Genomic DNA, 26,210 nt, shown 5'->3' on the forward strand with positions numbered 1-26,210 from the left:
ATTAGTGGTCCTGTGATAGGACTGTGGTAGGAAGGGGGACCCATCCAGGTCTAGTATACCATACCTTGACCTTCTCCCTGTGGGGTTTACTGAGGGGTCTATATATAGTGCTACTGGAGGTGCATGCACTGGCCATAAAGATAAAATAAAACTCCCTGGTAAGATGCTCTTACCTTCCTGATGTTTAGGGTACTACTGTGATCTTTGGTGGCTACTCTGCTGTTACTCCAGGAGTACATCGGAGCCCAGCCTCCAGGCCTTGTCCCCAAGGTGCCAGGAGGGCCAGCCATTGCTGGTCCATGTGTCGAAATGTCCAAGGCCACATCCACTCAATGGAGTCTCCAGGGTTTAGTGCAGTTGGTGCTGGCAGCAAGGTATTTTTCTGGTGGCCAAACCCCAGCTTTAACAATTTCTCCTTGATTTCTACTTGTGGTTGTATAGGAGAGGCAGCAGTGTATGTTAGCACATCTGCAGGGCTTAATGCCTCTTTCTGGGGCTTTTCATTTAAATGCCATAGCACTGTCCATAAGCAGACTGACCATCTCCATAGACTACTGGTGTCTGACATCAGGCCAGATTTTAACAAACAATTGTACCTTTCTATCATGCCTACCCCAGTAGGATTATATAGTACATGAAACTTCCAGTTTATCCCTGATTTTTGCACCCATTCTTGTAGTACATGTCCAGTAAAGTGGGTGCCTTAATTACTCTCAAATACCTGCAGTCAGCATAGAATGCAGAGACACTCTAGGTCTCTTTTGGTCATTTGCTGGTCTGCCGACACACAGGAAAAGCAACTAGGAATCCAATAGCTGTGTCCACACCAGTCACAACATACTGATACCTCTCTGACACAGGCAGAGGGCCAATATAGTCTATCTGCCACCTGATGAGGGGCATTGGCCTCTTAGTTATTATCCCATGTTGCTGTGGAACTTGGTGTAAGTCTCTTTTACAGCATATGATGCACTCCTGCTGGGCTCTACTAACTTCTTCAAAGGTCAATGGCAGGCCCCACCAACAGGCTACAGCCCACATTGTCTTTTGCCTTGCATGCAACAAATTATGATGTAACCATTGAGCCACATCAGACGTAGGCTTTCTGGGCCAATTCATCTGCTTCATTGTTTCCTGGGGATGCCAGAGGCAAATGACCTGTCACATGGTATACTGTAATTGTTTTAGTCTGACCATAGGCCCATGAGTCTTGCCACAACTTTTGACCCTAAAGGGGTTGGTGACCAACCAACCAGTTGGCATTGTACCATGTCAGTAGCCACAGTCAAGCGTCAATAGATGACCCAGCTGTCAGTGCAGACAATTACTGGGGAAGACTCCTGGGTGATTACAGGCCACACTGCCCGCAACTCTGCCCATTGGCTGCGCTTCCCCTCACCATCTTCCATCCATATTGTCTCAGTCTTAGAAGGGAAAGCCACAGTCCTCCATTTTGGGGGCTGCCCATGGCTGGAGCTGTCTGTATACCAAGCATCTTCAGGTATAGGGGCTCTTCCCTCCCGATTAGGGCTCTCTACTACTAATGGCTCTAAAACAAATTTTTCCTGCCTTCCACTGGTATATGTCACTGATCCCAGTAAGTGTTGGAGTTCTTCACTCAAGGAGCTAGTAGAGAGGGTGCTACACTGCTGTAGGTATGCACCCACGTGACCAGTGTAGGCATCTGTGCCACAGTACTCTGTGGCTTTTGGGTCCAGTCTTGTACCCACCTTGCAATCAGATAGGTGGTTATTACCTTTATCAGGGCCATTCTGGTGGTGGGTTCTGTAGCCAGCAAGATTTGATACACAGCAGCCAATTGTTTCTCTATGAAGGTATAGCATACCTCTGCTCTTTTCTGTAGTTGTGACCAGAGTCTAATAGGTTGATGAGTTCATTCAAGCTGCTGCCAGAGACCCCAGCCATAACTGTCTTCAGGTACATGAAAATCCAGCTCAAAGGGCCTTAATGGGTCTATCACACTCAAGGACTACACAGCCTTGACTGCCCATTTTGCAGCAGTAAAAGCAGATGCACATGTCTCATCCCAGTATCACCTGATGCCCTTTTGTACCAAATGGTATAAGGGTTTCAGAATTTGTTCCAAGTGTGGGATAAAAACTCTCCAGTAGCCTTAAAGAGCCCAAAACTCTTGTAACAGTGCCACAATTGCAGGGATAGGGAAAGCCTGGACTTTATCTATGACTGCTTCTGGCATAACTTTAGTCTTACATGACTGACAACCCCCAAGAATTTAACTGACAAACCAGGTTCCTGAAGCCTGGTGCTGTTCACAGCCCATCCTTTTCTCCTATAGATGTTTCATCAGTCTAGGTGCTGCACCTTCTAGATTTGCAAGAGAATCTGACATGAGCATGATATCAACAGAATGGTATATCCACACTTTTGGCGGTTTCTCCCAAGCTGCCAAGTCCTGGGCTACAAGTCTGTGACAGATGGCAGGGCTGTGGAGGTATCTCTGTGGAAGGACAGTTGAAGTTCATTGCCATCCTTCCCACATGAAGACAAACTGCTCCTAACTTTCCTGTTGTATGTCAGTGGAAAAGAAGGCATTAGTAAGATCTACCACATAATGACATGTCCATAGGCCTGCAGTAGAGGGGATGGCAGCATGCAGAGGGGGTATGACTTTATTCAGTTCTCTGTAATCCACAATCATATGCCAGGAGCTATTTTCACTGGCCATGCTGGGGAATTAAAAGGACTATGGGCGAGCTTTGTAATACCCACCTTCTCCAGTTCCTGGATGGTTTCTCCAATTTCTCTATGCCCTCCAGGTAATTTGTATTGCTTAGTATTAGTCACCAACCAAGGCACAGGCAAAGCTATGAGTGGGTGCTTAGCATGTCCCCTCAGAACTGCCTTCACCACATGTATCCTCAGTCTGAACTCACCTGCAGTGGTCTGCAACCATAGGCCCTGCAGGATATCTATCCCCCAAATATATCTGGGGATGGGACAGATATACACAGCTACTCCTTTGGGGGTTAGATGCACAATTCCTATCAGGATTCAGGCTTCTTTCACTCTGATAGCCTTACCCTCATATCCATCTATAACAGCAGGGGTCCCCAGAAACTGTTCAGGGTTATCATAAATCAGTGAGCATTCATCTCTTGTGTCTCAGAGCCAGAACACATTGTATATTCACTGGGGGCCAATGAATTGATATTTCAACATTTGGCCTCTGGATCCCCAAGAGGGTGCCTTTACCCTTCCCTCAGTCAAACTGTTTCCCCCAATCATCTTCCTGTGTGGGTTCACGTGAGGTTGAATTACTCTCCAGCAGGGCGTCTTGCAAACAGATAGGCCAGACTTGTGGCTCTGTCTCCAGCCTCTGCTTGTTGGTCCTCAGTGGCTGGAACTGCTGCTCCAGTTTCAGCTGTTACCACAGCTCCAGAAAGATTCTATTTGATTTCCCATTTAACGTCTCTTTGTCTGCTCCTGCTCCTATTAAATCAACATACATCTGGGTCCTTGTGCCCTTCACGGGGTCCTTTAAATTCTTCCTCTGAATAGCAGACCATATTTCCTTCCATGTTTTCATTCTTCAGGCTCTCCCAAATCTGCTACTGTATGGGTAACCTCACTTATGGACTGCTCTAAGTGAGGGACAAGAATGGCCACAAGGGGCCCAAAGAGGGATGGGAAGCCATTTGAAGCACCACATTCCTCATCCCCACAGTAAATGGATCCTAATCCAGGCCATAATTCACTGGGCTATAAATAGCATTTTTCATGCCTAAGCCCCGTAACGTCTGTTGGAACTCGGCATACATCTACCATCTAGCAAGGGAAGATGGTAAATCACCCTGGTTGGGCCATACAGCATGATGCGTGGCTATAAGACAATCAAGGAGAAGTGATTTTTCTGGAGTCTGATGTGCATTTTGTAGTTGTTGCCACAAGGTAGGATGAACTGTCAGGGAAGCCAGTTTTCTCATCTCTGATTCAGACAGAATAATCCATCCACCCCTATGTCCCAAAGACACAGGAGCTAAGCTGATATTTACTCTAAAGGCTTCTGCCAAAACTGGGAGCCTAAATCCACCAGTTCAGGTTGTGTATAGGAGTAGAGTATAGAGTGGTCCATGACCTGGGAGGGGACTGCACCTCTCCCAGAGGAATCTGCAGTTTTGCTTTTATTTTCTTGACTACAATTGGGCAGGTTTTCAATGAAGGAGATGTTGGTGCCTCTGGTACCACCTCCTTGTCCTTCTCTGATGTATTCTGTACCACTTCTGGAGCTGACGGCAGCTTTCTCGTGACTACCCCAAGTGCCTCCTCTACTACATCCTTTACCCTTTCTGCAGTTCCTCGCAGCAATATTGTTTGTCTTCAACAGTTCTGTTACCTTTTTTTCAGTACCTCGCACCTGGCATTCTTGTGCTGCCTCTTCTCATGCTTCTCACAGGAGCACGTCCTCCTCCTGCATGGCCTTTACCCTTTCCTCAGTGCTTTGCTGCAATGCCTTCTCATTCTCCAACAAATCTTTTTCCTCCACAGCACCTTGCAGCTTACATTCTCATGCTGCCTCTTCTCATGCTCCTCACAGGAGTTCATCCTTCTCCTCCATGACCATTTTTAATACTGTGATGAATAGTCAACCCATGGTTCCCACCACCTCACAGGCACTCTGCTTGGCTAAGGATCTCCGAATCTCGTGGAGGGCCTCTATCAGCAGGCATCACCTTCACCTCCCCCCCAGTCCCAGGGAGGAGCCCACTTCTTTAGAAAGCAAGCCACCACCTTGGTCTACATGCCCAGGGGGAACACCTAAATTCCTCCTCATCTGTAAGAGATTCCTGCAGTATTTCCCTAGCCATAAGGGCAGCCCAGTGAAGCACCACTCCCAAAAGGGCAAGCTGTCCCATTTTTCGATCCACAATGAATCCTGCTAATGATGCCAAGTTTTGCCTGAGGGTTTAAGGTCCTGGGCAAGTTCACTCTGGATTCAGTCAGACCAAATAACAACAATAGAACATTAGGAGTAAAATGTTTTATACAAAGCTTTATTCTCACAGTGGCAGGCTGAGTGCTGGAATCACGACTGCCTGTGGGGCAGTCTGCATGCAGCAAGCCCATCTCAGTCTCTACCTCTGGGGAGAGCACTGAGCAGATCTCTTTATATAGTAACACTGACAATAATAGCTCATTGCCAATGGGTGTATAAGCACAAGTTTAGCAGTAGGCCAATTACATCATCAAGTCATTAAGGGTCAGGTGAGGATCCTGGCCATAAGAACTTTCATTTTCCCCTATATCCTTTGGCATTTTGTACTTGATAGGCACATGTTCTGAATCCTAGTATACAGGGGGTACCAGTTTAATGAACTACTTTGCTATTGAAATTCCCAGCCCAGTATAGATGGAGCCTCATCTGAATCAAGTGATTCAACATTTTAAGGTCTTCCTCTTACTAATCCCCAGTCCTGGTACTAACTTATGAATTCTTAGAGCTATTTTAGTTGCAGGTAACAAAATAAAAAACAACTCAAATTGACTTATACAAAAAAGAGAAAATATTGGCTATTAGTTCATGTAAGTAAAGAATTAGTGATATATTTAGCTCAAGGCATAGCTTGACTCAAGGGCTTAAACAATGTCATTAGAATTCTATTCTGCTTCATCTCTTGGCTCTGTCTTCTGTGTTGGCTTCATTCTCAGGCTCCATATGGTGGCTCTTGGCAGCTCCAGTTCACATAATCCTTACTGTTAGCGATCTCAGTGGAAGAGTGCATGCTTCTTTCCCAGAAGTGCCAGCAATAATCTCTTTATATCTTATTAGCTCTGATTAGGACATGTGACCAGAGGAATGGTTACTCATGTTGTTGAGAGTAGAGTCCACTCCACTTAAAAGATGTTAATGGGAGTAATAGAATAGGAAAATCAGAGTATAGTTATCAGAAGAATGAATGGATGCTGAGTGGCAAAAAAATAAATGTCTCTCATTAGATACCAATTGCTTCACGAGTGTTGGTTTATCTCCTTCACTGGACTGTAAATATCTCCAGAGCGGGATCATGTATTATACGTCTTCACAGTGCCAGCCCATCAGATAGTCCTAAGATACTAGCTGATTGATTACCTCTTCTTGTACCATTGAAGATCACACTTAAGAGGGTAAAAAGAGGTTAATGAAAGGACAATTAACAGAGGTGTGGGAAGGGTTAAGGGAATCACCTAGCAGTGTTAAAGCACTTAAGGCCTGGTAACAATGGAGAGCCTTAAGCCTGAAGGAACAGGGGATAAACGCTTTTAATGGAACCCAAAAAAGAGCTGTAGTTTGGAAGAAGACACCTGACGTAGGCTGTGTCTATAAATAGAAATATGCAGTCACTGCCAAATGTGGCCCAGCAGAGAATTGGGGAATAAACACTTGTCCTCTTTTTCTCCTATTCTGCAAACTTCTGTTGGTGCTTCCCATTAGCCAAACCCAACCAGATGCTAGAAGGCTTGGAGGGTACTTCTGTAGAGATTGGCCTCCAGTATAGTGCAAGGCAAATGGAATGAAAAATAGATCTGGAGGAGTAAATGGAAAATACCCAGAACATACCTGTTATATTCCTTAGAGCAACCGTACATAAAAACAATTACTATCCTGTAAGTGTTAACCATATAGCCTAGATTTACCAGAAAAATATAATTTTACATTTTACAATAAATTTGTTAAATATATAATTAATGTGGCTTAATTTTTAAGTATTTAAGAGTTTAACATTCATGAATTCATAAATCATAAAAAGTCTTTTGCTAGCCTATGTAGTTAAAAAGCTATCATCATTGTATTGATATGGAACTCAAGAATATTGTACCTGATAATCCATCAGAAAGCCTTGGTACAGCACTTGTCAAATAGTGACAAATTAATAAATGTTTGATGATTTTTAAAATGATTAAATTAATAAATTAAACCATTCTGAGCCAGACTGTAAGTGGAAATCTAGATGGGTTTTCCTTGTTAGTGGTTGATGCTAACTATACAACATATACCAACCCTGTCTCTTAAAGTCTGACATTGGCTTCTTAGCTGTTGATCAAATTCTTACCTCACAGAAAATGGAACTGTAATAAATTTTCTTTGTCAATCCTTAGAAATAAGTTCTATAACTGTCATGCTAATAAACTCACTATAAATTCCATTTCAGTTAAGAGACTAAATTTTTTAAATCTAAAACTGGGTTTCATAGCCTCAAGGAATTGTCATTCAAATGTAAATAAAATAAATATATTTGCTTCAGTATATAAACTGGCATTATAAAATGTCAGACCAAACTGTTTCTCTAACAAATTTTAGTTAAGCTAAAAATCCATACTTCTATTCTTTGGTAATCCTGTTTATATAGGACTTAACCAGTTTACAAAATGCTTCCATATGTATCACTGTCCATTTAACCATACAACAAATAGTATTGAATACCTATTATGTGCCACACAAAATCCCTGCTCTCATGGATCTTATAGTCTAGAGTAGTATTTCTCAAACTTTCATGAGACTGTGAATCACCTGAGGATCTTATGAAAATGCAGGTTCTAAATCTAAGGTGGGGCCCCAAACTACATTTCTAACCAGCTCCTCCATGATATTGAGCTGCTGGTCTGGGGATCAGACAATGAGGAGCAAGAATCTAATAAACTCATTTAATCCTCACAACAACTTTAATAAGTATCAGTGTTTTTAATTTTATTTTTTTGACTATTTACTCTGTACAAAGCACTGTGCTATACATTGTAGATAAACATTTAGACATTGGCCTTTTGCAAACAGTAACTCTGGGGGCGAGATATTTTCCCAGCCCAGGGCAAAAGACCTTTGAAACCAAAATCAGTCAAAGGGAGAAATAAAGTGGGAGAAATCTGTTTATTGCTTACAAGCAGTTGTCCACCTCTGCTCACCCCTGTCTCTCATGACCCAGCTGCAAAAAGGGACCCCACCTAACCTCTTCAGTCTAGACATGCCCAGCCCCCCATGTAATTACCTATTGATATGGTACAGAACTACTTCTCTCCACCCCTTGGAAACACCTATTGATATGGAAATGAACTAAGGCCAGAAGAGAGATTCTGGAAATACCGCAATTTTACCCACAGAAACTCACTATATAGTAGAAAAAAACTAGTGTAACAAATAATTATGAATGTGTGATTCCATTTATATGATTCTATTTATACATCCAGAAAAGGGACATCTATAGAGACAGTAGATTGGTAGTTGCCTCTGACAGGGGAGGCAATAGGGATTAACTATAAACGGTCATTAAGGATTTATTGGGGTGATGAAAATATTTTAAAAATTAGATCGATTGTGGTAATGGCTGCACAACTGACAAATTTACCAAAAAATTTTGAATCAGACACTTGAAATTGGTGAAATTGTATACGCAAAGTATCCCCAACAAAGTTGTAAAACAAGAAATAATTATAACATGAACAAACATAATTTTAAAAACCATGCAGTCTTAAACCCCTTTAACAGCCAAGGAAATGGTCACAGAGATTAAGCGAATTGCCCCAAGTCACATAACTAGTTAATGACGGGCTTAGCATATAAATCCAGTTCTATTAAACCAAGCAAGACAAGTCATTGTCGGAAACCTCATTGCCAGAGCAAACAAAAGATGCATGCCAGGAAATAGATACCCTCCCACCAAGTAAAATAGAGGTTACACCTTTCTCAGAGTCTTCAGACCCTGTAAAGCAGAGGTCATCTGAGTGGTGTCCTAGGTGGCATCCCATACATGTAGTGCCAGCCAATAGGCTGTGCAAGCCAGCAATCTTCCAGCAAACCTTTTGGCTTCATCGGGGTTCTCAGTTTCAAGCAACAAAAATAAATTCTGACTGATTTAGTAGGAAAGGAAGTGGGCAGCTCACAGAATCATTACGAGGATTGAGAACCAAGCTCAGGGCTGTGCAGCCAAGAATGAAGCCCCAAATCATGCTCCAGAAACAGCCTGGTGAGAAGACTGCCACTACTGATGCTGTTCAGAGCTCTGAACTCTGTCCTTCGTCCACCGCCACCACTGCCCTGGGCACTTAATTTGGCCACAACTGCACTGCTGCAAGAAAAGAACTGCCTATACTTGTTCCTATCCTTGCTTCTTTGTGCTACTAGTTCTGTTACTCAAGATCGTGCAGGTGCTTCTGATTGGCTGAGGGCAGGTCATTGAGCCTGAATCAGGCTGCAAAGGAGGATGGTAAAGCATTTGTCAACTTCTAACAGTTTCTATCAAGACATGGGAATCAGGCTATATTTTCTTCCAAAATTCACATGTCAGTGAATTCTCCAAGCTCAGAGAGTTCAGATGCTGGAGCACAAAATAACAACAAAGTATGTCCATTACAGTCATGCACAGACAGTGGTTCATGGAGCAGCGGCATTAAGATCAAGCATAAACTTGTTAGACAGATAGAATCTCAGGTCTTTTTCCAGATCTGCAGAATCGGAATCTGCTTTCTAATAAGTAGCAGAGATTTGTATGCACACCAGAGTTTTAGAAGTGTTGCTCTACATTGTACAACATGTACTTCTTTTTAATTTTCAAAGATCAGTCACCATTAGACTCTATTCATTCAAGGGTTGCTAAATTTAATGCAGGACGTCCAATTAAATTTGAACTTTAGATTAAGAACAGATAATTTTTAGAATAAATATGTTCCATGAAGTATTTGGGACAAAAATTTTTCCTTGTGTATCGGAAATTCAAATTTAACTGGGTTTCCAGTATTTAATCTGGCAATCATACTCATCTACAACACTCTCGCCATAATGAACAGAAATGAACAAAAAAGGAAAGGTAACATAACTGACTACCAGAAGGCATTTATTCCAGTTTTCAGTTTTGGCATGGTAGACTATAAGTGTCATGAGATCAGAATATGGAAACTCTACAGTTTCATGACAACTCTGAGTTCTGCTCAAGCATTTACTGTTTGAGGTCCCTGTAATATGAAGGGTGAATAGTCTGTTGACCCTGAAGGTTAACTGTTCCTTAGGAGAATAGTTCATTTTTAATATACCTAGGAATTGTAAATGACTTCGTTTAATGAGTTTTGACCATAGCACCTTTATCCCACAGAACCTGACCACATGAGCTGAGTAAAGAAAGGGAGCAACTATGATAATCACTGTCGTCTTCCTTTTGGAGACTGCTATTACGATTTCACTTTCTTCCTAAAACAAAGGGTTGCTGCCTAAGCCCAGGTGTTTTAGAAAAATAGCTTTCAAACATTCTGTCTGGGCAAGAGGCAGATTGTATGTATCAAATGGAATTAGTAGCATCACATTCAAAAAGTAAAGAAAACTTTAAGTACTCCAAAATGTATACCATTTGCATGTATTGGGAAGATGGCTTGATTCACTTTAACATTTTAGGCAGTCCAAATGTTTCTAATCAGCCAAACAGGGAATTTAGGGTGGGTGGGAGATGGTGACTTTCCTTTTATAACCTTTTGCATAGTTGTCAGTGAGCCTCCTCCAATATAGTTTATAAAAAAAATCTTCCATTAATGCATACTCCCACCAAACCTAATCTTACCCTCTTGGCTGGCAAGGAAATGTCCAGAGGGATTGCAGTTCTAAGAAGCAGAATATCCTCAGGGGCTGATAAGTATTAGCAACTAAACATGTATCGTCTCCTTACCACCAGAGGTTTATATTATATTTGCTGCCACCTTTTAATTAATTGTTTGCAAGCTTCACCCTACAGGCAGTTGTCTGTAATAGGTGAATGATGTACCCTGGTTTATAGACCAGGCTGTAAATGGGCTGATCGGCTAGCTTTTCTTTAAACATTAGATAATAGAAAAAAGATTTATACGTACAACATCAGTCACTTTTACATGATGTATTTCTATAAAATAGCTAAACAATTTATAAAACTACCTAAAGCCTTTTCCTCCCCAATAGTGGACTGGTTCAATAAATAATGATAAATGTGTAAGATCCAACCATTACAAATCATCTTTCCCAGATCTCCTTGGAGAAGTGGATGATTCTACAATTGGAGCAGGAAATTACAAGATGACCTGGAACATCTTGTCATACCAGAAGGTGAGTATCAAAGACTTCTGGGTCATGTCCAAGGAGCCAACTTGAAGGTGCTACCATTGGTCCAACAGGAGACAATTTGATTATGATTTAGGATAATGATAATAGATTGAAGCGTATTAAATGAAGCGTATTAGCTGAAATTGATACTCTAAAACAAAACCTGTATTACTATCCTTGGAAAATTCAAAGAAACCAACTCATTATTTTGAAAACTCATAAAGAGAGTGAAACAGGCAGGTAGCAGCTACCTTCTCAAATAGAAATTGTACCTCAGGATAATCTAATCGTTAATGAGAGGAAGTTTCTCTTTTCAGAGTTCCAGCTAATAATCAATGCAGAAATGATAGAATATCATCATATTGTAATCCCTAATGAAATAATGCCACTACAAAATGATTATCAATGATGGCTAACTTCACAAAATGACAGACAAGAAGACATTACTTGCCTCCTGTATAAAACATCATACATGAAATATTCTTGCCAAAAATAAAACTAAAATTTGATCAAGCCTATATATATCCAAATAATAATTTACAGAAAATACAGGTGATAGAGGAGCATATTTAACACCACCAGGAGAGCTATGATCAGAAAATCCAGACCATGGAAAATCCCACAGGACAAAGAACAGAGTTTAGCTTTAAAACACTGATTCAAAGAGAAGGAGTGGGGAGTCATAGATTAACAGACTTAATGCCTAAAAAATTTTTGTGAGAAAATTCTGGGAAATCTGATTTGAAATCACTATCTTGAAGCTGTATCTGTGTTCCTATGTTCATCATAGCATTATTCACAGTATCCCTCTACATTCAATTACTTTCTGAATAATTGATATTAAAGCATTTTATAAATACTGTAGATGTGATAATGTTATTACCATTATATTTTTTTTAGAAGCATCTTATCTTTTAGATGTAAGTGCTAAACTATTTGTAGAAGAAATGGTTTGATGTTTGCTTCCAATTAATCTGGAGATGGGGATGCTTAAATTAATGTTGAAGCTGGTTGGTAGGTTCGAACGCATTGATTATACTATTCCTTCTACTTTTGTATGTGTTTGAAATTTTTCCATAAAATAATTAGGTTTTAAAATTGTGTTTAGAGTATGATCTCAATTTTAAGTTTGTAATACAAATGCAGAGAATTGGTTCCCACTTGAGCGTATGTCCTCTTCCCACCCGCACTTTCTTACCTATTATTCAATCATTCTAATGTTTCAAATAGTTCTTTTCTTTAAATTCTCTATGTGTACCTACCTGTAAATCAGTTCAGTTCTATAGATGGAGCAAAAAACATCACGCAAATGATGTTATTGATGGCCCAGTTGCATTCTTGTGCTCTGTTCTTCTGGGACCAATACTTTTTGAGATGGTCAGGAATAGAAGACTGACTGATCTGTAGTAAAGAGACCCTTGCTTCTCTGAGAGAAGTTAACGGGTCCTTTGGGGATAAGCCTGTGATGTCGATCTCATTAGCATTGTGAGCTCCATTCAAGTGTGACTGACAGTCACACAAGTCAATATGGAGCACTTTGGGAAAGCTAAGTTAGAGAGTTTTTTTCTTATAGATTAGTGCTTCTGTTCTTACAGAGCTCATCAGAAAACAAATCAGAGCACTATTGATTCAACAAATGAATGTAATGAAGCTTCATTTCTGAGAAAACTGCATTATTGGGTTAGAAGAGAGATATATAAATTGCTTTTCAAGTAAAATGTTACTGAAGAAAATGGAAATATATTCTAGGTGATTATTAATACTTTATTTTCATGTTCCTTAATCCTAGCTCAAGTCATATCTAAAGATTAAATGCAACCTGAGAGATTTAGAAAGCAAAGAATATTTATATCTTTGCCAATTTTAATCCCATCAAGCATATTTTATATAAAATTGAGTAACATCAAGGTGGAACATCATCAGACCATTAGAAATAGAGTGCAAGAGGTTAGCCAAAGACCTCGGAAATAATGAGCTAGTCCCATTTAGTATTTTTCTCAGGTTTTATTCTTAATTCCAAAGGATGTCAATAGTCATTCAATGGCATCATATTACAGAATGTAATGTAAAAGCTTAAGGTGATATTTTTAAAGATTAGAAATAATTTAAAAAATGTGTACCTAATAATGCAAATGAAACAAGAAAAATTATAGTAAGATATTTTGGATTTAGAGAAGAATATGCCAATCACCAAAACTTAATGTGTAATTGCATAAAAATGCTGGTGCAGTGAAATTAGAATTTCAACAGATGGTCCCAAAATAAAACATTTCTGCACTATATGAGAACAATTGTTCCTTAACACCTCTCAAATGAAAGTGTGGATAATTAAGTATAATCTAAATCATCCAATCCAAGTCAATCAATTCATTTTATCACATCACCCAGGGGAAGGAACTCAAGGAAATTTTCACTGAAAATATAATTTCTCATTTAATTAATAACCATTTACTAAGGGATTGTTGATGTTAGTAAGAAGATATGGTTATTAATAAAAAAAGAAAAATGCAGCCTTTACCCCTGAAGACATTCTAGTTGAGAGAAACTGGCCATATGCACCTAAGAACTTGAGAATATTGACCATATATTCTTCTGATTTTTCATAAATATTAAAGTGAACAATAAATTGACTATTAGAGACTGAATTTGCTTAAGATAGCAATGATCCATAATAAGTGATTTATAAGATCTGACATGTGGTGAGAGCTGAACTTGGAGTCACCTAGTGTCTTGTTTCTGGACATTTCACAAGCAATACGTTTTGCTTTTAGCAACCATTTAAAGATGGTTAATTTCTATGCATTTATTCCTTTCAGCATTACTCTACCTTGTTAAGTACATTTCTTCAATGGTCCTTATCTATTCAAGGTAAATATACTCTGACAGCCCACTGAGTGTTCATCTTCATTATCCTGAGGTATTAAGGACTTAACAGGGCCACCATTCTAAGGCACTTTCTGTTTAGTATACTGTAACAGAATCATGGGGAAGACTTGTTAAAAAAATCGATTGCTAGCCCCTGCCTGAGAGTTGCTGAGATGGAACTCCACTCACAGAGTAGGTCTAGAATGGAGCCCATGAATTTACATTTTTAATCAGTTTCCAGAAACTGATGCTACTGGTCCAGGGACCAAAATTCTAAGTGATATCTATTTGCTTATTCTCAGAAGTAAGAGAGGTAAGATTACAAGCGGAGATGAGGAAGCCAAGAAATAATTTTCTACCTCCCATGAAAATCTCAGATCTGACTTTGTTCGTGTATTTAAGGCCAATCTCTTCCTTTCTGTTGTATTCCAGTATTGAGTGTCTCTTTAAGATAGGCAGCTCCAAACACACATGTGCTCCTAATGGAATGATATGTCAGCTTACATATTTAGAGAAATGTACAAGCTACAACCATAGATTGAGGATTAATTATTTCCAAATTAGATAGTAAGATAAAAAACAAAGAACAAGAGAATCCTTACCATATTAAAGTACATGCAATAAGTGCTTCTTTACTTCAACAGTGTAAAACTTCCATACAGTAAAACCCCAAGTACTTGTATATACTAGCTGGTATATGACCAGAATAGGGAAAGCATGGTTTTTCTTTTTTAAAAAAATTTTTTAGTTTTGATATCATTAATGTACAATTACTTGAACAACATTATGGTTACTAGACTCCCCCCATTATCAAGTTCTCCCCCACATACCCTATTACAGTCACTGTCCATCAGCATAGTAAGATGCTATAGAATCATTACTTATCTTCTCTGTATATATTGCCTTTCCCATGTTCACCCCCTACATTATGTGTGCTAATTGTAAGCATGGTTTTTCTTAAGATAATTGTTGAAAGTGTTATCACCTTCAGACACCAAGTTGTCTTTTCTGGTAATGAAGAAGGAGGTTGTCACTGACAGTAACAGGAATCTTATAAAATCCTAACCTCTAAACTTTGAGTTCTCCTGATTATCCTCCTTTTATTTTCTTTCCCACTTTTCTTTCTTGATAATTGAGCACACAGTTTAACACTGTGAGTTGAATAAAAGGATTAAGTAATTTAGGATAAATAACTAATCCAGAATATTGTATTCAAATGACTGAGGATAACTGTATAGCCAACTGGAAAAAAAATAATTGGACCCCTACCTCATTCTTTACACCAAAATAAATTCCACACAATTTAAAGACTTAAACACACACACACAAAAATCAAAGTACAAAAGTTCTAGAAAAAATTATGGGTGAATTTTCTCTTTTTATAATTTCAAGGGGAGATAGACGTTCCTAAATATGACATACAACTCAGATGTCTGTACAGGATGAATACATTGTATTACATAAGACATTAAAAAAATTTTGCATGTAAAAAATAAAGACAAATTACAAGTGAGAATATTTGCAACTAATATCATAGAAAGAGGGCTAGGTCTGATAAAATGGCATCTCCAATCACTTTGGCTCACTTTGGAATCAGTCTTGAGCAGGTGCCTACATCACTAGTCTTTGTCCTGGCTGCAAAGGGTCTTGGAAATTTTTGGTTTTGTCTTATGTTAGAGAGGCAAGAGTCATATCATGGGAATGTCCTTTAATACAGAAAGGCTGTTTGAAGGATGGTGGATGTTCATGACTATGACAAATGTCCACTACCATTCCTTTGCAGGTTTTATTGTAATGATGGTCAGCTGGAGAATATGGATGCAAATTTAACTTTCATTTTTCAAAAGCCTGGCTACTTATCTGGAAATTCAGTTGCCATCTTGGACACAAAATTGCCTTATGTCATTCATTTACTGTTTCAGTTTTACATAAACCAACAAGTATTTATTAAGCATGTACTATGCACCTGGAACCGTCTTCTAGGGGCTTAGACTATAGTAATGAGCAGAACTGAAAAAAATTTCTACCCCCATGGGCTTATGTTCTAGTGGGATGCCTTCAGTCCCTCTTGGTAGTTCACATCACCTTTCAAACTTTTATTCCCAATAAGTCAAATTAAATGGGCAGAGCAGAATGAGCAGTCTGGTGTTTGTCAGCTTTTTCAAGACAGTTCTATTACTTGTTCTAGTTTCTAGGCACCTGCATCTTAAAATACATGGCAAAGATATATTTCAAAAAGGTATTTGCTGTTTGGGATGTAGTTCATAAATGAGATCTGACTATAAGAAATATATATACTGAATTATACTATGTTCACAAAAGAATACAATAATTAAACAAGGATTCTGTTTGCCAAAAGTTTAGAGGACACTAATATTTTCAAAATGCTTTAGAGATGCTGAGAAAATAGAGGACAAACACTGTACATGTACTGGCAGGCGATGGCACTGTGTGTTCTATTTGGGAGACAGGGGTATCTCTGTAACCCTAACTCACATTAAAACAAACCAGAGAAAATCAATATTTGATTTAAAAATGATATATAGAGTCATTTAAAAAATACTTCTCACTAATCCATTCATTTAAACAACTATTTTTTCTTCAGAATGTGTAAAGGTCTTGTTCCATTGCCCTCTAACTTCCAGTGTTGCTCTTGAACAGTGGATGCCATTTTGACTTTTAGTCCTTTGTATTTGCCTTGTTTTGTGTTGGCTATGGAAGTTTGAAGGTTTTCTCTTTGCTGTGTGCTCAGATTTCCTGCTCGCGTGCTTTAGTAACAAGCCGACTTTTATCTGTTATGGAGGCACTTGGTGAATCCATTTAATTTGCAACTCATGTACTCCAGTTCTGGAAATTTTTCTTATTCATCGATGATTTTCCTCATTTCCCCCCCTCCCCCATCTCTCATTTGGAACCTTTGATTTTCCTAAACTGCCTTTCTGTCTTTGTGCTCTGCTTTCCAGGAAGTTTCTTTAATTTTCTCTTCCAATACCATTATCAAGTTTTTTCCTGTATTTGTACTCTCCTGTCTTCAATTCTAAATGCTCTAAATATCTCACATGATAGTGACTTCCCTCAAATATCTGATAATCCTTGGTTATCTGCTCATATTTGAGAATAGGGTAATAAAATACTGACGGGAAATTCTAAGTGAATGGGTGGGTTGTTTTTTTTTAGGCATGGTACCATTTACGAGGGAAGGCAGGAGGAGGCTTAAGTTTGTGGGAAAAGACAAAGTCAAAAAAGTATTTGGACATGTCTTTGTGTCATATAAATTTTCTTATTTATTAAAGTAATATTCATGCCTCTTGTAAAAAACTTATAAAACAGGGAAGACTAGTGATTCTACAGCATCTTACTATGCTGTTGGACAGTGACTGTAATGGGGTATGTGGGGGGGACTTGGTGATGGGGGGAGTCTAGTAAACATAATGTTCCTCATGTAGTTGTAGATTAATGATACCAAAAAAAAAAAAAAAAGAACAAAAAACAGAGGGAAGTAGAGTACCTCTGTTTGGAAGTAGCCAGCATTAAAATTTGGGTGGCGTTTTATCTCATTTGTTCTATGTAGAAAAATTATGCATTTAAAAATATCACAAATCAGGGTGCTTCATACATTTTTTCCCATTTTGCTGCATATTTTTAAATGTCTTGTGTTACTGAATTTTTATATTTTTAATATCTGCATAATATCTCACTCTATGAAAGAAATATAATTTTCATCACCGCTGCTATTTTTAGAGGTTTAGATTGGTTTGGGATTCCCATTTTTTAATAAATCATACCTTCCTGCCATCACAGGTTTAGTTTTCCAGAAGCTGAGAGTGATTTGTTTGGGCTTATTGTTGGGGAACCTCTCATGTCAGAATCTTCAGGTCTTCCCTCTTGTGTCAGATTCCACATAGAAGGATCTTCTCATCTTCTTGGAAGTTGAAAGCTTGGCTGCCAGAATCTGGGATCCAAGTTGGTAAAGCTTTCTGGGGCTTCAACATTCAATATACAAATGTACACTTAATTCCCTTACCCCTTAGAAACCTCCTGCCTCACAATCTGCAGAGAGTAAGTATGTAGTATTTTGCCTGTGTAGGAAAGAGGCATTTGTTTGCCTGACTGCGAGGATTTGGGAGGGGAATTTGAGGATCTGGTTGCCTCTTAAACAGATTTACAACCGATCCTCCTTGTAGTATTTCCCCCTGTCCTCACTTCCCTTTATGAGGAACATGGAGCTGGCTAGTTATGAATCTTCTAGTGATGCTGAAGTATACATGGGTTTGATTATTGATCTTTGTCATTGCTGCCTTCAGTCTGGTTAGTCTACCACATCTTTCATCTCTCTTCAACTTTTCCAGCTAATAGCCTTCTTAGATTTTGTTGCCATGATCTTCTCTTTGGTTCCTAATGCTTTTAATCTTCAAAAGTCATTTTATGACATGCCATGATGTACTGGATTTACTTTAACACAGGTGGAAAAGTGGGAGGAGTGACAGATGAAGAGTGCATAATTATTAAAGATGGGTGATTAAGTGCATGGACATTCTTAATACTATTCTACTTTTGCATAGGTTTGAAATTATCTATAAATAAAAATATTTTTTAAAAAAATCCTTTTACTGTTGTCTTAGTGGGATTTTAGGAGGGAGAAAAATCTGTTTTTCTTCTTCTTTTTCTGACCTCTAATTTTGTCTTGATTTTGGTGTTTCACAAAATATGAAAGAAAGAATCCTAAAGAGGAAAAATACATTGAATGAAAGATGAACCATTAGGGCCTATCTTTTCAAATCTGAAAATAGCATTCATATAAGCTATTTAATAGCTTCAATAATAAATGATACTAGCAAGGAGTAAAGAACTCTTTTTATAAAGAGAGAAGAAAGGCAAAATCTGTACCAGAAAATCCCACAAAGATGAGGTATTCTTGCTGGCAAATAGAAGAGAATGAGAGTACAATGTTGATGACTAGTAGAGTCCGGCTTATGACAGAGCAGAAAATTTTTGCTTTAAGTTCATCAGTGATGGGAGAATCTTTATTAGATTAATTGTTACATAAAAATTGTTCCCTTTAGTCCCAAAGGGATAGCTGTGGGGCAAAAAAGCAGACTCCTAGCTGTTCTCTACGGAGCAGGGAACTACAAGGGAGTGCATTACCCATCAACATTGGTTCCAAGTGGATAATGCTAGGATGCCAGTCATTCCATCTATATAGCAACTTGCCACTTGAGTTCTTCTGTTCTCTCTCTTCTTCCTCCTTCTCAGAGCTTTCTAGAGAAGCTTTTTGTTTGTTTTCTAAACAAAAGGTCAAGATCAAGGTAATTTCCCAAGCTAGCAAAGCCCATTGCTTTGTCTGCTTTTCCTTTTGACTGTAAAGGTTTCTCTGGGCAACTTAGGTCTCCTTGATAAAATTGCATCCATGTGTTTGTGAGTGTAGAGACGGGGGCTCTTAGAAATGAGTGAGGGAGTCTATGACTGAGGGTTTGGGCACACAGCTATATTCTTTTTGAATTAGTTTTATGAGAAGAACGAGAAGAAACAAGCTCTCCTTTTCTCTTGAAAACAGTATAAATCCTTCAGATGGGATTACATGGCCTCTCCTTTCCTCAAGATTTCTCTTCAGTTTTACCGCTGAGCCACAGAATCTTACCACTGGAATGGAGCCTTAAAAGTTCTAGTCAGACTTCCTATCCGATGTTTGAGCCTTTGCTACAAAAAATGGTCATTGGGCCTGTATCACTTAGAACACACTAGATTATAAATAGCAGAAAACTCTAATACTGTTGGTTTAATCAATGAAGGTAGACCTGGGTTCAGACACTGTTTGATCAAAGGCTCAAAAACATCCTCTCAGATCACATCTCTTTCTGCCTAGGCTTTCTCCATGTTTATTTTAACCTGGCTGGAACTTGTAGTTGGAGTGTGGCTGCCCACAGTCCAGAGACTCCCTGATTTTTTTTCCTATACAACATGCTGGTGATATTCTTTCAGTTTTTTTGGTTGTTTTTATACTCCTTGATTTTCTGACTATACACAGAAAGAGGAGGGTGCATCTGAAGCTCTCTTGGAATATTAAACAAAAAATTTTCCAAAGCAAATTGCTGCTTTCATTGGCCCAAATTATGTCCAGCCCATTGTCATCCAATAACCATAGCAGAGAATGGGACTATGCTGATTTAATTTAGGTTGGAATTATTCTAATTTGCTTATATTGGAACCACATGCTCCAGTAAGCAGCCAGGGCAGGAATGTGACACAAGAAAAGGGGGATGTTTAACTAGATAAGGAGAGTGGATACCGGGGAGGCTACCACAGCATCTGGCACAAGGTCCAGGGTGTGGCCACTGACAATGTCACAGAAAGCCCTACCCCCAAGCAACAAGTGTATTCTCCCTCTGGACAGTTCTGGTTGTACTAAAAGTACAACTGCATTATTTGCGGGCTCAATCTACCTTCTTGTTTCCATGGAAGTCTGGGCTCCGATGGTTCCTTCTTGCCATGTTTTTGTCCTCAAGGCATTGGCTGCTTCCTTCAATTTGTTACTTTGGATGTGTCTTCTTTCTTCAGTATTTCTTCTGTCTGCCCCTTGCTGGTCTTTACTGCACTTACTGACCCCCAAATGTCAACACTAGCTGCCATTCAAGAAAGCCTTACTTCTATCACCGAACTGAAGGAACTACGGTTTAGTGTTCTTCGTGCTCCGTTAGGGGCTTATTCAGCCCAAGTTGAGAACTTCTGCCAGGACAGTGGCTGTGTGACAGAACCTCCCTGGGCCATCTCTACAAAACAAAGACACTGGCTCGATCCATTTCCAAGAACTCGTCCGGCTGCGGTGCCCCACTAGGGATTTGGGTGAGAGGAGGTGACTCCAGACATTAGAGAGGGGACGCTAGAGTTAGTGGAGTGTTTGGGACTTGAAGCCCACGCAGCTCTGCGTGGTTGGAAGGAGCTTTTGACCCTTCTGCTTCCCTCTCAGCAACGAATTCGACCAACAGCACCTACTCCAGGAGCCCACCGAGGTGGCCGGGTCTTCCTTCCCAACGCTCTTATCCTTCCTCGCCGAGCGCTGCGCGGCCTCCCAGGGCTGGAACCTGCGGGCCCAACCGAGCGCTGCTTGCCCCCGCACGGCAGCCTTCAGGGCTTCACGGCCTCTGGCTCGGTGGCCTGGGCAGCGGTTCCAGCCACAGCGCAGCTGCGTCTCCGCCGCTGCGCTTCGCGGCCCGAGGCAGGAGCGCGACAAGCCGGAGGCGGCGCCAGGGTGCCCGCCGCCTCGCTCCCGGAGGCAGCGACTAGGCGACCTCGCGGGCGGCGCGGCCCAGCTTCGCGGGGAGCCTGCGCGCGTCCCCTGCCCCTCCCCGTCGGCCCCGACTACGTCCCGCCTCACCCCGCCACGGGCTTTGTCCACCGGCCGCACGGCGACCCCGCCCCGTTCCCTCCGGCTCCACCCCGCCCCTCCGCAGGCCCCACTTCCTCGGCGCGGGAGGCGGGAGCGGGCCGGGGACGAAGGGGTTAACCCGGGGCTCTTCCCGGCGCGGAGGGATCCGAAGCTGATCCGAGCGGGGTGCTGAGGCGGCCTCAGCGAAAAAAATGTCCGCCTGAGGAGACCCACAAGTTCTATTCTGGGGGACCGCCAGCCTGCCCCCGGAGGAAGGGGCCGCCAGGCCCGCGAGCTGCCTCCTCCGCCCGGATCCCAGAGCTCGCGCGGGGTAAAGTGGGCCGAGCTGCCGGCCGGTGCAAGGGGAAGCCTGAGCCCGCTCTCCCCGCCAAAGTGAACTTTAATCGGGGTGGTTGGATGCGGAGACGGGGCGGCAGGTAATTGCGGACAGGCGAGCGGGAGGGGAGTGCCGTTGGGGGACGAGGGGCTGAGGAGCGCTGCGGGGTATCTGCTGGAGCGGCGGCGCCCCCGGTCCGCGCCGCTCTGTAGAGACGAACCCGGGGTTCCCTCGAACTTGGGGAGCGGAGTGGGGGCGGAGGCGAGAGTCGCGAGCGGCCAGGCCCGCGGGCGGCGCGCTCGGCCTGTGCGCCCGGCTTGGAGCTCAGCTCGGGCTCCGAGACGCGCGCGAGTGGGCTTCTCTGGCCGCCGAGCAAGGCTCATTGTTCCGCAGGTCCGGGGCTGGCCGGCCGCAGGCAGGGCAGCGAAAGTGGGAGGAGGCCGAGCCCGGGAGGAGGATGTCGAACGAGAGCGGGACTAGTTGTCGGTGTTTCTGTTTTCTTTTTCTAAACGCTTCTCCGACGCGCGGGGGGGTTGCTTCCCTACCCCCCCTCCCCCGACCCCGCCGGGGACGTCGGGCGGCGGCGGCCGCAGACGCGGGCCTGCGGCCGGCGCGTTCCCTACAACTTGTCAGTTCTATTGTTGCGGAGCCAGTGAGTCACTTCGCATCTCGGCTGGTCGCCCCTCCGTTCGCCGGACGCCCAATCGCCCCTCACCCCGCCCCTGGAGACCCCCGCGCCGGCCGGGCTCCTTCCGCCGAGCACCCGGCGGCGGCGTGGGGTTGGGGGCGCCGGAGAGGGGGCAGGGTCGGGTTCCGAAACTTGGGAGAGAGACGGCGAGTTGCGGGAACCTCCTGGTAGCTCCTGGGCCGCGCCGAGGAGCGCGTGGATTCACGGACCCGGCGCGGGCGCCAAGCTCTCCTGCCTCGGCGCTGGAAGCGAGTGGGGTATTGGAAGTCAGCCCTGCGCTGTTCCTCTTGCCCTACGCCTCTCTCTACCGCCTCACACTCCGGGCCTCGATAGTCTGTCGCTGAGCCTGTTTGCTCTGCCTTAGGACCTACTAGAAGTGGCCGAAGATGAATCCCCAGCAGCAACGCATGGCCGCTATAGGGACCGACAAGGAGCTGAGCGACCTGCTGGACTTCAGTGCGGTATGAGAGCTTTCCGCGGCATCTTGGGGTTCTGCTGAGGTTTACAAAAAAAGAAAGAAAAAGAAAGAAAGGAGGGGGTGGGGGAAGCGACGTGGAGACTAGGCAGCATGAACTCCATCTGCTTTGAGCAGTAGTTCTCAGGGCTGGAGTCCAGCTCCCCCAAGTTGGACACCTGAACTTTGATGTAATGTCTAGACTTGCAGATTTAAAACTTTGGTGCCAGAGGGGTCGTTTGATTTAACCAGTTAAAAGAAGAACAATGTAATCTTGAGCTTTGGTTGAGTCACCCTCTGACCCTGATGATTATTAGGGATTTTGAAGTTAATATGAAAAAAAAAATCATTTTTCTTTAACAGTCCTAAGCGTTTGCCTCCCCAGGATGCGATATATTTTACGGTACCTGAAGGATGTCAGTTACAAGCCAATCAAGGGTTAGAATCTCCAGTCTTTTGGGCTGAACTGTTTAAGATAGATATTATGTGTATGTCAAGTGCATATGTTGTGTATATATATGTGTGTATATGTGTGTGTATGTGTGTATATATATATATATTAAGATTTTAACGTGGAAACTAATGAAGTGGTTCAAAAATACCAGCTGAAAGCTATGCCCACTGCCTGCCCTTCTACTGGGTTGAATTCCTTTATTAAATGTTCTTAGGAGGCAACACCTACTTTATGTAACTGGGTTATAATGGATCATTACCACGTGTAGTAGTTTGGCCATGATTCTGAGTGTATATTTTAAATTGTAGTATAAATAAATTTCAGCCAGTTGCAAAGTGAGGATCATGGACAAAAATTTACCATTTAAAGTTAATAGTCTTAGAATATATCATGAAAGTCACTGAGTTTTCAGGACAATATAATAGAAGAGAATGTAATTCCAAGTAGGATTATGAAATAGTCACCACTCAGTGTATATATTTCCCAGTTTATTTTAACTTCCCTCTGAAATACAGTAACTAGTTGATGACTCTTGTTGGACTTCTGTTTGTAAGGAGTCTAGAAAAATTTCACGACTAATACATCCATTTGGGTTACTTTTGTAGATGTTTTCCCCACCTGTTAATAGTGGGAAAACCAGACCAACGACACTGGGAAGCAGTCAATTCAGTGGATCAGGTAAGATGTCTAAAATCAGAAATTTGTATTTTGGTGTTGTGATAAATTTTAGCAGAAAAACAAAGTAGTCTAGTATCTTTCTTCAAAGAATATCAGTACTTCATTCTTTAGTGTCCAATTAAAATTATAAACAAAAAGGAGCAAGCCTATATGTGGATTTAAAATTGTCCTCTTCTGTAAAATTGTAAATTGAAAATTTTATTGTTTGAAAACAAGGGATGTTATGCTCCTGTGTTTAGAAGAGTACAGAAGCAAATGTTCTGTGATACATATTTGGTCTTTTTTTTTTTGAATGTTTATTTAAATATGTGTATTCTAAAATTTTGCTAAAATTTCAGCCCATTAGCATTATTAAACCTTTGGGTTCTAAAGAATTGGTAAAATAATGTTATTTAATATATGCTTATGAAAAATAGAATTGAGTTAATACTAAGACTTACTTATTTTAAAAGATGGCCATTCCCCTGGAAGTCTGCAGCAAATTAACAATTTTGTGGATAATTATTTAAAATGGTAATGGAATAAATCTTACAAATAAATGAATGGTAAGTTAATTTCTTTCTAAATGACAATTACTAATTGACTGAATTCTGTCCTACATTCAGATTACATTGGGATAATGTTTAGGTTAGGATAAATTAGATTCCTATTTCTACACCAGTGCTGTCATCTTTAAATTTACTTTCTGTGTATTTATAACTACTATGGTCCATTTTTAAAGTTTATCCTGTGTTTCACAAGTTTGCATTTTTTGCTTTGCTGACTTACTTAGGCTCATGACTTCAAAAAAATAAACATTTCAGAACCAAGGTCTGTTCTAGTGTATGAAGGCTATACATTTTTGTTTAACTTAAATTAATTCCTTAGTGCTCAGAGATGAAGAAAATAATAGTTAAAGCCATGGCAGCACCATCTTAAGAAAACCAGGTGTCAAATCTGGTATGAAACTCAGTAATTTCTCCTTGACCAATGTTTTTTTATTTCCCCTGGTTAAAATGGTAGATGATTTCTTAAGGTACTGTGAGAGCAAAACATTGGAAAAGAAAATTAGTTTTATAACGAATTTAACACTTTATACCCATTTAAAAATATTCCCATTTAAAAATATTCCCATTTAAAAACCATCATACTAACTTAATTTCTAAAAATAACTTTTAATGATGAAATTACAACTTGTGGGGAAAATAAAGCATGTCGTTTAACATCTCAAGTAAGTACCATAAAAGCATTTTGGGTTTTAAATATGCTAATGGTTAATATTTTTCTTAATCAAAAGGATTTCATAAAATGTGAGTCAAACCCCAACTCCTCTCCCACTTCCTTCTATTTACCTGTAATCATTTGAAAATTGACACTTCTTTGGAGAAAGGGAAGAAAATTCTGAGTTGATAAAGAAGGCAGTTTTCCCTTTATTTATACTATTTTGAGTACAACTCAATTTTTGCTACTTGTGATTCATCCTCAGGAACCTCCAAGTTTACTTTGCCCAATACATAGTAGATGCTTAGTATGTTTCATTAAATTAGTAGTGATCCTGCTGTTTTAGTTTGTTAATTCCAGCTTGAATTGTGGAAAATACATTTCGCTGACTTTCATTGCCATCAAGGTTGTGAACTTCAGAAACTTGCTTTTAGAAATACTTCTGTTTTTAGAATAAGGGTGGTTATATTTTTTTCACTTAAAAAAATTTAAGGTATGATTTATGTAGTCTGTGAAATTAAAAAGTATGTGTGAAGTTGGTGTGTATTCCAAGCATAGCATTGGAGTAGTTGTGGGCCCTAATTTCTGTAGCTTGCTTTATACAAGGAAAAATATTTTCTGCATGGTAGACATGGTAATGGTGTTAGCTTCTTTGGCATAGGAAATTTTAGTTTTAAAACTGTTAGACTTGTTATTTATGTGTTGAAAGTTTGAATTTAAACTCTTGTATTCAGTGGATATATTAATCTTTATCTGTTTTTTTTTTTTAATTCCAGAAAAGAATTACAATAAAAAAGCTGTGATCTTTAGTAATTAGTGAGTGGATTTGTATTTTAGGGAAGGGAAAATGGCAAAAATGATGATTTTATGTCAAAGGATATTGGTAGATACCGTTTCCCTATAGGCATTTCTTAAAGGAAATGTCTAAAATAAATTGGTATATATTATTTTATTTGCATACTTTATTGATATTTAAATAATGTGTCCTGATTCCAAAGGGTATGTAATACATCCTAATGCTTATTTATTTGCAGCATATAAGGAGGTAAAGATTTAACTTTCTTTCTCTGCAAAGCTTACTTAAAGATTAGTTTTGTCGTCTT

At 40.6% G+C, this 26,210-nt stretch overlaps 2 protein-coding genes across 10 annotated transcripts in view; one reads left to right on the forward strand and one right to left on the reverse strand.

Annotated features, from left to right (window-relative positions):
* Positions 1 to 5,117: 5,117 nt before the first annotated feature.
* On the reverse strand, positions 5,118 to 22,016 carry LOC140850658 (uncharacterized). The gene is made up of 2 exons (XM_073241710.1): positions 20,374 to 22,016; positions 5,118 to 6,135 (listed from the first exon to the last, which is right to left on the reverse strand). The coding sequence occupies exon 1, from the start codon at positions 22,014 to 22,016 to the stop codon at positions 20,817 to 20,819; it is 1,200 nt and encodes a 399-aa protein (XP_073097811.1). The 3' UTR covers positions 5,118 to 6,135; positions 20,374 to 20,816.
* The window catches only part of TCF12 (transcription factor 12), a 440,339-nt gene continuing 435,617 nt past the window's right edge, over positions 21,489 to 26,210 (forward strand). For 2 of the 9 annotated variants that reach the window (XM_073211898.1, XM_037020963.2), the window contains exons 1-2: positions 22,740 to 22,782; positions 23,835 to 23,907. Coding sequence is in view for 3 of the 9 variants with exons in the window: in XM_037020957.2 (XP_036876852.2) it covers positions 22,708 to 22,782; positions 23,835 to 23,907 (148 nt within the window). In the remaining 6 variants the exon portion in view is untranslated. Of the gene's footprint in view, positions 21,734 to 22,685; positions 22,783 to 23,834; positions 23,908 to 24,359; positions 24,453 to 26,210 lie in introns of those variants that run through there. The other 7 variants (XM_073211899.1, XM_037020964.2, XM_037020957.2 and 4 more) reach the window with 6 other exon arrangements.

This window comes from Manis javanica, chromosome 8 (assembly GCF_040802235.1).
Source record: "Manis javanica isolate MJ-LG chromosome 8, MJ_LKY, whole genome shotgun sequence".
NCBI lineage: Eukaryota > Metazoa > Chordata > Mammalia > Pholidota > Manidae > Manis > Manis javanica.